The following is a 10,330-nucleotide window of genomic DNA, read 5'->3' as shown; positions in this document are numbered from 1 at the left end:
AGAAATATATGAGGAAGTGTGGTGTACGAACGATGTAATGACCTGAGAGTCTCTAAATAGTCTAGATGCCGAGTAAGGTTGAGAGAATAGAAATAATCAGAATAAGCGACAAAGGAATGTGAAAAAAATAAATAGTAGGGTGAACAGAATAAGATAAAAAAAAATGAGCGGAGACATTATGGACGACGGAATGGAGAAATAGCCAACGGCGGCGGAAGGGGCGATGCCGACGGCGGCGGAAGGGGCGAGGCAGAGGGGGGCGGGAGCGGTGAGGCCGATGGCGGCGGGAGGGGTGAGGCCGACGGGGATGGGTGGGGCGACGCCGACGGGGGCAGGAGGGGCGAGGCCGACGGGGGCGGCGACGGCGAGCCCTCCGGAGTCGAGCCGAAGCCGAGGACCGCGCCCGCGAGCCACAGCCCCAGAGGCATCTCCTGTGCGGGTTTGCGCAAAGGTGTGGGTCGCGCGCGCGCCTCCAGGGAAAGAAGGCGGTCAAGGTGGTGGGGATGCCGAGCCGGGAGGGGAGGGTACGGTGGCGGCGACGGTGGAGGAGGAGAGCTGAGCCAGGAGGGTGCGACGGCGGCGACGGCGGAGGAGGAGAAGGAGGAGGCGGTGGAGGAGGAGGCAGCGGCGCACGCTCGGGCGGATTCGGTTGGGGGGAGGCCCGTCCCGCATAATGGTACGAGATCCAGGGCGGGAGCGCGGGCGACCAGCGGGCTGCTGGCGGGCAGGCGTCTGGGCTGGCGAGAGGGCCGAGCTCACCTCTCAAGTGCCAGTGTTGGTTTGGGGGTGCACTCAGCAAGCGCCCAGGTTTGGCTGTTTTGGGGTGTCTGTTTTCTTTTTCCTTTTTTCCCGGGACCGCCGTGGCGTCGCGAGAAGGGCTAGCCGCAGGCAGCTAGCCCATGAGGAGAGCGTCCATAGACACCTCACTAGACCCCACATACGGTCTCGTCCGTGCCTCGCAGGCCGGTGAGATTGCTAGAGGTCGAGCAAGCTGCTCTAGCCTCACATGTCACTTACTGTCGTCTGTTGTTTGAGTTGTGCCCTTGTTTGTGCCCTTGGCACCGTGGAGTGCTGGGGGGGGCGACAGGGAGGATGTGGCCCTGAGTTATGTGTACGCCGACTCAGGGTGTGTGGCAGCCAGCTGGCTGTGTGTCTTGTGAGCCTGTTTGTGTCTGTGTGTCGCTCGTGCGTGTCGTCATCATCTGTCCAGCGTCCACCCATACCGCGTTGGTGTCCAGTCCGAGCCTGGCTGTTCTTCACCTTTCTACCTACCTACCTCGCAGACGGTGAACGAGCTAGCGTGCGGGGAGAGCGGCATTGTGCACGGAGCTAAGTGCATTGCCGTTCTTAACGGAGTCGCTTAGGCGGCTCCAGTGGTGTGCCTGTGATAGTGCTAGCACGCGCCAGTTCGCACCTGTGTCGAGCCTGTCTGCTGTGAGCGAGAGTTGTTTTGTTTAAATTCTTACGGGACTGGCGCGCACTGGCACTAACACAGGTACACCACGGGAGCCAGGGGCAGTATGTGGGCGAGCTTCAAGCACGCTCAAAATCTCGATCGACAAGGCGGAAGGCGTCGCCACACGCGCGGTCTAGGGGGCGGGAAGACGGTCCCAGACAGCGTGTGTGCACGGATGAGACGGGTAAAGTGCGGCGGCGAGAGAACATCGACGGCCGAGCAGCCTAGTGCTCGTAGTCGGAGGACGTGGGTGAGACTGGCAGCGAGTCGGTGTACCCCCAGCTTGGATCCTCGCGATACTTTTCACTCGGCTCAAACCAGGCCTCCTTCGGCGGCAGCGGCTTGAGGGGCGCCTTGCGCCGGATCAGCGACGCCAGGTCCTAAAGTAAGGCAGCGGCAGCAGCGTCAGCAGAGCGGCGGCTCGGCTGCTGTAGCTCAGAGGGGCGTTGAGCACTGGGTTCGCCATATATGCCCGGCCGAATGAGATAGCGGTCGCGTCGCCGGCGGCGACCGCCTCCGCGGCTGTCTCTCCGCTGTAGCCGCCGTTCCCCACGATCCCGCCCCGAAACACCGCCTTGAGTTGCTTGAGGGTCACTGGCGGGCACTTCCCGTGGAAACCATGCGTGTCCACCTTGCCGAACCACGTCGCCTCCCTGTTGGTGCCGACGCCGTCCTAGCGGAGAGGAAGCACTGTAATATCGCGAGACGTGTAAGGTCCTCTCAGCTGTCGCGCAACTCTCGATCCCACCTGCACGTGGAGGTAACCCACACCTAGCTCAGAGAGGCGCGCGGCGTAGTGTAAGAAGTTTTTCGCGTTATCCTCCGAACCCATCCCATTGAACCCCGAGTTGGGCGCGAGCTTGACTCCGATACGCGAGGTGGGGTACACGCGCGAGACGCAGCGCACAATCTCCTCCAAAATTTTGAAGCGCCCGTCGACGCCGACTCCGTATTTGTCGGTCCTCTGGTTGGAGCAAGACTGCAAGAAGGTGTCGACGAGGTAGCCTGTCGCCGCGTGGATCTCGACGCCGTCAAAGCCGGCCGTCTTGGCGAAGTTCGCCGCGCGGCCAAAGTCCTCGACGATGCCGCCCACCTCGGCCGTCGTGAGAGCGCGAGGCGTCTCGTGGTCCTTCCAGTTGCCGTCCGCTCCCATTACCCCGCACGCCGGCACGCTGCCCGAAGTGATGATGGGCAGTGCCGACGCGCTCACAGTCGTAGCTCCGCCGTGGAACGAGGAGTGTGACATTCTGCCCGTGTGCCAGAGCTGCGCCACCACCGTGCAGCCTTCGTCATGTAGCTTCGAGGTGACTGCGGCCCATGCCGAGCTCTGCTCCGCCGTGTAGAGCCCAGGCGAGTCGCAGTACCCATTCGCGCCCTCGCTGACGGCGGACGGCTCGGTGACGATGAGGCCTGCGCCTGAAAGGTCGGAGGAGGGGAGGGAGTGTCAACAGCTGCCGTCCCGTCCAATCTGGATGTCGGCAGATGATGAAGCGTGCCTGCTCGCGCCGCGTAATACTTGATGTTCTCGCTCCCGGCCAAACGCCCACCGCAGCGTCCTCGCGTCATCGCAGGGTAGATTATGCGATTCTTGAGCGGCAGTTCGCCCAGCTTGCCCGGGGTAAACAGCGTGTCCGTGCAATCGACCATGACTGACGCGACAGAGAAGTGGAACGGATATTTTGCAAACATCCAACGACTTACTTCCATGAAACGTCGGATTATTAGGGTTCTTCGGTTGAATGCCAAGAATTTTACCCCGAAATGAAGAATGTACAATAAATAAAGAACGGAGCAGTTGGCGGTCCGTGGCTTACGAACCAACATACGAACGTACGTGATACGACTCTCGCGCTGCGCGCTGCGAACGAACGAAAGTGGACTGACTGCTGACCGGGTTTGCGATGAGGATTATTCGGTATCCGTTTTCTTTCTTTCTGAGAACGTCTGTCTTGGATTGACCATCACCTAACGCAGGTAGGTAGACAGCACCCGCGAGCGACGCGGTAAAAAGAAAGTCGAGCGAATCAGAGCGAAGTCGCCGGAAGGTGCAACATTCATCGTTTAGTGAGCGCGTGCGCTTGCGCCAGGCTGGCACGCTTCAAATGGAGTCGGCGGCACCCTACCAGCAGCTATCCGAGCACCCGATACAGTCGACTCGCATCGGTTGCCTCCATGAACGGCGGAGCTATTCTCGCGCCCACACCACACCTGGCTCCAACGTGGACACGCCCATAGCTGGGGACACTACTAGGTCACGCATGGCATCAGAAGTTTTATCTCTGGGCCCCGAAACGCATCTCTAGCAGCGTCGTTACGCATGCGCCCTCCCCTCCTGGGCGCAAGCGCCTCAAGTCTCGACTAAGCGTAAGCTCTTGGTGTGCGACGAGACGAGAGTTTTTCGCAATCGCAGCGAGCAGCAAGCCACTCGCCGCAGCAGCCGGAGGCATCGCCGCAGCACCAGCCGCGCCGCGGTCCCGCACCCGTCGACGAAGCTCCCCCCGCGGAAGACCGCGCGTAGCGACGCCTTGACGATCGAGATGAGCGAGCTCGAGGCTCGCCCACCTACTGCCCCTGAGAGTTGGTTACGAGTGGGATCACAGGTGGGATCAGAAGGGGACTCCACACCGGACACCGCCCGGGCACAGACTCCCTACCCGTCGGATCGCACAGGGCCCCCTCGGAGCAGCCCACACACAATCACGCATCGGCAGATTGAGTGCCTGAGACAGGCAGACAGCACAGACAAGGAGAGGAGAGAGAGGAGAGAGAGAGAGAGGAGAGAGGAGAGGGTGAGGGAGTGTGCACACGTGAGGAGTGGGGAGTGTGTCTGTGGTGGGCTGTAGTCCTACTACGTGGTTACAACCACGCGCCCCTCAGGAGCTTAAGGTAGAGTGGAGCGCCCTAGACGCCTCGGTGCCTCCCACCGGGCACACACACACGGGTATGTATGTATGTAGGAAGGTGAAGAACAGTCAGGGTCGGCTGGACACACGGGTGGGGTGGGGATGTCGGGGTGGGGGGTGGTTGGGCGCCGAGTGGGAGTGGTGGTGTGACTGCTCCTGTGGTGGAGGCGACGGCTTCTGAGGAAGCCGTCGCCCGCGCCTCGCCTGTCGCGTGAATCGTGTCGTGCGACCGCATGGAGTGCACCTCCTCCTCCTCCGACCGGCCGCGCGAGCCGGTTCGAGCCTTCTCCAGGGCGCCCTCGACCCTCGCTCTGCTGGGAAATACCTGGCACGCGCCTGAAAGATCGCCGGCCGTTCCCGGGCTCGGCCGCCGGTCCTTCTCGCTGATCGAGATGCACATGCGCCAGGGCTCCGCGCCGCGCCTGCGGGAGTTTCGGCCGGCGCCAGTTTTCCACAAACACGACTCGGTCCTCGGCGCGCACGCGGTGGTGCGAGACCTCGAGGCGATGGGAGGCCTCATCTCCTCGTCGCACTCGCTGTCGAGGCTGCCGTCGGCGCCTCCCCGCTCGTCGTCATCTGAACCGCCGCCGCAGCCTGGCGAAGCCGCGGCCGTCGAGGGTCCCAAGCAGGAGCCGCCACCGGCGGAGGCGTTTTGCACGCGGCCGCACGCCATCGGCGCCGCGTCGGGTCTCCTCCTGTTTGGCTGGCTGCAGTTTGTCGAGCTCTCTGCCGAGCAGCCGCTCGCCAACGAGATGCTCGCCGTTGTCGCCCTCGTCGCCGTCTTTTGGATGTTTGAGGTCCTCCCGCTGCCCGTCACGTCGCTGCTGCCGATGCTCCTCATCCCTGCGTTTGGGATCCTGGACCACAGCCTGGTCGCGTCCGCCTACTGGGGCCCGGTGCAGATGATGTTTGTGGGCGCCTTCATCGTCGACGTCGGCATCGAGCACGTGATGCTGCACCAGCGCCTCGCCCTCAACATCCTCCTCCGCACCGGCGTCGAGCGGCCGTTTGTCGTGCTCGCCTCCTTCTCGGCCATCTCGTTTTGCTTCTCGTCCGTCTGCTCAAACACGGCCACGGTCGTGATGCTCGTCCCCTTCGCCACCGGCCTGCTCGACACGGCCGCGGAGCAGGCGCGCGCACGCGGCGAGGAGCACCAGGCCGCGAGCCTGCATGCGGGCGGTGCTGCTCGGCATGTCCACGTCCGTGACACGTCCGTGACACGTCCCGTAGGCCGCGAGCCTGCAGCGGGCAGTGCTGCTCGGCATCGCGTTCGCGGCAAACGGCGGCGGCATCGCCACGCTCGTCGGCACGCCACCAAACGGCGTCCTTGCCGGACAGCCCTCGCTGCACGGTGAGGTTGGGTTCGCCAATTGGTTCCTGTTTGCGGCGCCGATCGCGTGTTGCACTCTCCTCATCGCGCTGACCGTGCTGCACTTTGGCGTGCTGCGAGGCGACCGCCCTTCTAGAAGACGCGGACTACGAGCTTCATGTACTCCAACTGGCGCTCGAGAGAGGGCACGTATTCCGCTGTATTCAGCCGCATTCGCATTCAGCCGCATTCCGCTGTCTTCCGCTGTCTTCGCCTCCCTCGTGTCCACGCGGTGCTCTGGAGTACACTGCACATCACCGCCCCCCGAGGTTGGCGTGTGCACAGCGTAGGCGTCCGCCTCTCGCTCGACGAGCAGTCGCTGCGCGCGCAGCTCGAGGACCTAGAAGCGGAAGACGTGCTCGTGTCTTCCAGCCCGCGAGAGAGGACACGCACTCAGCCGCATTCGGCCGTATCAACTGGTACCATTGTCCTCGCCTCCCTCATAGTCGCGCGGTGCTCTGAAGACACTGCACAAGACCGTACTCCCGCCCTGAGGCTGGCGCGTTCCCCACGCAGGCTGCAGGGCCTCGGCCCGACCTCTCGTGACGAGGTCGTCGCCGCGGGCGCGCTGGCCTTGCAGGTCTTCCTGTGGGTCTCGCGGCCGTACTTGCTCGAGCCCGTCTTTGGCCCCGGCCTCGGAGATTCGGCGACAGCTTGCGGCGCGGCGGTCCTCCTCTTCGTCGTCCCCTCGTCGGAGCGGCCCGGCGAGAGCGTGCTCACCTGGAGCGTCGCGCAGCAACACCTCCCGTGGGGCATCCTCCTCCTCCTCGGCGCCGGCTCTGCCATCGCCTCGCCGAGATCACCCGAGAGTCTACCCGAGATTATACCCGGGAGTAGGCGCCGGCTTTGCCATCGCCGCGGGGTGCGAGGCGTCGGGCCTCACCACCGCTCTCGGAGGCTCGCTCGCCGAGGCGCTGTCGGGCCTCACGGATTTGCCGCTCGTCATCACGATCGTCGCCGCCGTCTCGCTCCTCACACAGCTCACCTCAAACACCGCCACCGCAAACACGCTCCTCCCGCTGCTCAACGCCGTCGCAAAGGCCAAGCTCACCAACCCGCTGCTGCTGCTGCTGCCCACCACCATCGCGTGCAGCTTCGCCTTTGTGCTCCCAGCCGCCACGGCGCCAAACTCGGTCATCTTTGCGACCGAGCGCCTCGACATCGCCGACTTTGTCGTCAACGGCGGGATCACCACGGGCCTCTCCATCGCCATATGCAGCCCGCTGGTCTACCTCATGGCCGACACGGTCTTCGACGTGCGAGCGCCGTACCCGCGCTGGGCCTGTGACGACCCGGAGAGCTGCGCTTGGGTCGCCGTCGCCGGCGAGGTGGATGGCTCGTCTGTGGAGGAGCAGGCGTGCGCCGTCGTCAGCGATGAGAGCTGCCGGCTGCGCAACGGCACGCTCGTAGACCTCGCCGCCACACTGGCCGAGACCGCAGAGCCGCCCTGAGCGGCCGTGAATCTTTGTTTTGTGTGTGTGATTTTGGTTGTTTATTCTCGTTCTTGGTTTCTTGCTTATCTGACGATCTGAGAGATCGCCGAGACGCGAAGACCGCGAGAACCTACGCCATATCAGCCACAAAATCAGGAGAACGAGCGACCGTGCGACGAGCTGTCTCGAGAGTCCTCGAGAGTCCGCCCCGACCAGCCCCGACGGCGTGTGCGCGTGAGCCCACGGGGCCACGCGTGTCCTTACCTTCGGCTCGTCGCGCGTGTGTGGATAACGCCACCTTAAGGTGGTTCTTGTTGTGAATGAGGCCGCTTCTCTCAAAGTCGCATGCTGGCGGCCGCCCGAGCGACGCGGCGCTTCAGCCAGCCCTCACGGCCCGGGCATGCACCCGCACACCCTCCTCTCGCGCATTCCGATGCGCTCAGTCGATGCGGTCGTGGTGCTGCAACTCTGCAGCGCTGCGACCGCGCACCGGTCTCCCGCGTCGCCGCCTTAAAACGTTCCGCACGGAACCAGTTTTTTTTTTCCTACGCGGCAACGCGATGGCGGCAAGGCCTCCTGCGACGCTGCGTGCCCGCCCTCGACACGCCGATGACCAACCGGCGTCGGACCGCGGTGAGACCGCGCCGCCCTCCACGCCCGCCCGCGCCCGCAGCGTGAACACATACGCGCGTCCCTCTCCGCACGGAAACATACGCGCCAGCCGCGCAGCAGCCTCACATGCAGCGCGCATTGGCATGCTCGCACCCTGGGCCGCCGACGGCCCGGTCGAGCGGGCTGCGCAGCCGCCGCACACCATCAGACAGGCGCACGACCACCCGCAGCACGCCGCAGCCCACCGCGCAGCCCTGCCAGCCAAAGCTGCGCCTCCCAGCTGCACAAACAGGCGCACAACAGAGTACAGCACACAGCACACACCGGCGGCGCGCGCGCAGCACACGCAGACGCGCACGCGCATCCAACACGCACACGCGCACAGCACGCGCGCGTCACACGCCAGCGCAGCGCTGCACACAGAGCACACTGGCCCACAGCAGCAGCAGCAGTCTGCCACAATCCACACCTCACACACGCGCGCGCACGCACACTCCCCACTGCCGGCGCACGCATTGGGCGTCGCCGAGAGGAACCAAAGGACACCGGAGCTGACTCCCCAAGGCATCGAGCGGTCTCCCTCCAGGCACCTCCAGGCATCAAGCTGGCTCCCTCCAGGCATCAAGCTGGCTCCCTGCAGGCATCAAGATGCTCCCTCCAGGCATTTGGCTGACTCCCCCCAGGCTACTCGACCGCGGTGGCCGAGATCGACCCGAGATCGACCCGAGATCGACCCGAGATCGACCCGAGATCGACCCAACGCGAGGCCCCTCTGGGGGGGAGATTGACTCAACAAGGCCCCAAAGCCCCCTCTCTGGGGGACCCCTCCCCCCCCACCCCGAGGGTCCGTGTCCTGCGCGAGTCACCGATGGGGAGCGGGGGTGGGGGGGGTGCGACAAACGAACAGGGGAGGCTGGGGAGGGGGGGGTCCACTCTGAAGACTGCCGACCGCGGAGGGGTTTTGTCCCACAGGGTTTTACCCTCCGCGTGAGGATCGGCGCGGCGAGGGGGTAGGTTCGAATTCGCCGCGCAACATTTCACCCCCACAGGACCCCGCCCTCCCCCCCTCATGGTCCCACCACCTAGAACCCCAATCTTAGGCTTCGCACCCCCTCCTTGCGCAGTGTCCCCCACTATGTGTCGCCGTTATCGGTTCATTCGTTCAACGCGAGAGAGAGCTCGAAGTACGTAGGTTTAACGCACGCATCCTTTGCTTGACTGATGGCGGCCTGGGGTGCACTTGGAGCACGCTCTTTTTCAGTCAGCATTTACAGAGCTTTAGCGAGTTTTCGCCAGTTTTGGGATCTAGGCTAATCGCGATAATGAATCATGCTATTGGTACGTACTTTTACTCGTCGCAGCGAATGGTTGCCCAGGTTATCGTGCCGGACCACAACTTTTGATTCGCGGATCTGGGCGTCTCTCGGGGTTTTGTCTGGCCGAGTCAACCCTGCTGGGGGCGAGACTGCGTCAGATGTATGTTCCCGCAGCAGGCTGGAACTGCCAGCCCCACGGCGATCCAGAACGAAACCGGTGTGAGCTTCTTGATTCCCCCCCCTCCACACACCAGTCGACTCGCATCGGTTGCCTCCATGAACGGCGGAGCTATTCTCGCGCCCACACACACACACACACACACACACACACACACACACACACAACGAAACCGGTCGACATGCGCGCGGGAGAGGGGCAGGCGCGTCACGTACTTGGAGCACTTGGAGTGCAGTTATCAACCTCGCATCCAGGGCCGGGGAGCTAAGAAGCGCACCCAGCGAGCCGGATGATCGGTATCGGGTTACGGGCTAGAGAGCCCTAGCCCTGGTGGGGCTAGACACGTCGGTTTTCTCCCTCGCTCGCTTTGTTGGCAGGCCATGCTCGCTGGGACGTCTGCTGGCGCATCGTCGTCCACCACCGCGCTGGTGCCGACCGACACGGCCACCGAGCCTGCCGACCAGCCCACCGACCAGCCGCCCACCAGCCTCTCCGGCATCAGACCAATCCTCCAGTGCGCCGCGCCGCCGCCTCTCCGCTCGCCCACAGAGCGTTGTCTTCGCGGCGCTCCCAGCGGGTCACGCTGTCCGCCTGCCTTCACCGCCGCCGCATCGCGCGCCACGGAACGCCACAGTCACTGCTCGGCGCAGAGGCCGGCGGTGGCATTTGCAAAGTCGTCCCCGCACCTCACGCGGCCGGCCGCCGCCCGCGCAGGAACATCGTCGCCACGTGCAACCTCGGCATCGCCCTCGACCTGAAGACCATCGCGATGCACGCCCGCAACGCCGAGTGCGCACCGCCGCCCTCTCCTCCTCCTCCTCCACCTCCTCCTCCTTTTATCCTCCGTGAAGCACCCTCTGCCTTGGCACTGTCCCCGAGCCACTCCGCCATTTCCCGCCTCCACACCTCCTCACCGCCTCGCACCCTGGCGCGGTCAGTGGCGCGGTCAGCCACCCGCCTCCAGCTTCCCTCCTGCCCCCCCCCCCCCCCCCCTCCCACCACCATTGACGTACTCACAAAAACAGCCTCCCCATCACCTCTCCAACACCTCCCACCATCGGAC

The 10,330-nt window shown here is 64.3% G+C and overlaps 3 protein-coding genes across 3 annotated transcripts in view; 2 read left to right on the top strand and 1 right to left on the bottom strand.

The window, feature by feature from the left end:
* Positions 1-1,820: 1,820 nt before the first annotated feature.
* On the bottom strand, positions 1,821-2,876 carry EMIHUDRAFT_68663 (hypothetical protein; the record flags this gene model as incomplete). The annotated part of the gene is made up of 2 exons (XM_005758934.1): positions 1,821-2,105; positions 2,211-2,876. Coding segments are annotated over 2 exons (951 nt in total), but the record flags the coding sequence as incomplete, so codon positions are not given.
* A 1,716-nt stretch (positions 2,877-4,592) lies between these two features.
* Positions 4,593-7,179, top strand: EMIHUDRAFT_219066 (hypothetical protein; the record flags this gene model as incomplete). Its single annotated transcript, XM_005758933.1, has 4 exons — positions 4,593-5,538; positions 5,612-5,799; positions 6,279-6,537; positions 6,566-7,179. 4 exons carry the CDS (start codon positions 4,593-4,595, stop codon positions 7,177-7,179), a joined length of 2,007 nt encoding a protein of 668 aa, XP_005758990.1.
* Positions 7,180-9,556: 2,377 nt separating this feature from the next.
* EMIHUDRAFT_219064 (hypothetical protein) overlaps positions 9,557-10,330 on the top strand; it is a gene marked incomplete at both ends in the record, with an annotated part of 3,045 nt that continues 2,271 nt past the window's right edge. The window contains 2 exons of the mRNA XM_005758932.1: positions 9,557-9,563; positions 9,645-9,695. Coding sequence (XP_005758989.1) covers positions 9,557-9,563; positions 9,645-9,695 — 58 coding nt within the window. The remainder of the gene's footprint in view (positions 9,564-9,644; positions 9,696-10,330) is intronic.

This window comes from Emiliania huxleyi (assembly GCF_000372725.1).
Source record: "Emiliania huxleyi CCMP1516 unplaced genomic scaffold EMIHUscaffold_83, whole genome shotgun sequence".
Classification (NCBI taxonomy): Eukaryota; Haptophyta; order Isochrysidales; family Noelaerhabdaceae; genus Emiliania; species Emiliania huxleyi.
Note: the sequence above shows the minus strand (reverse complement) of the source record. Positions and strands in the feature narration are given on the sequence as shown.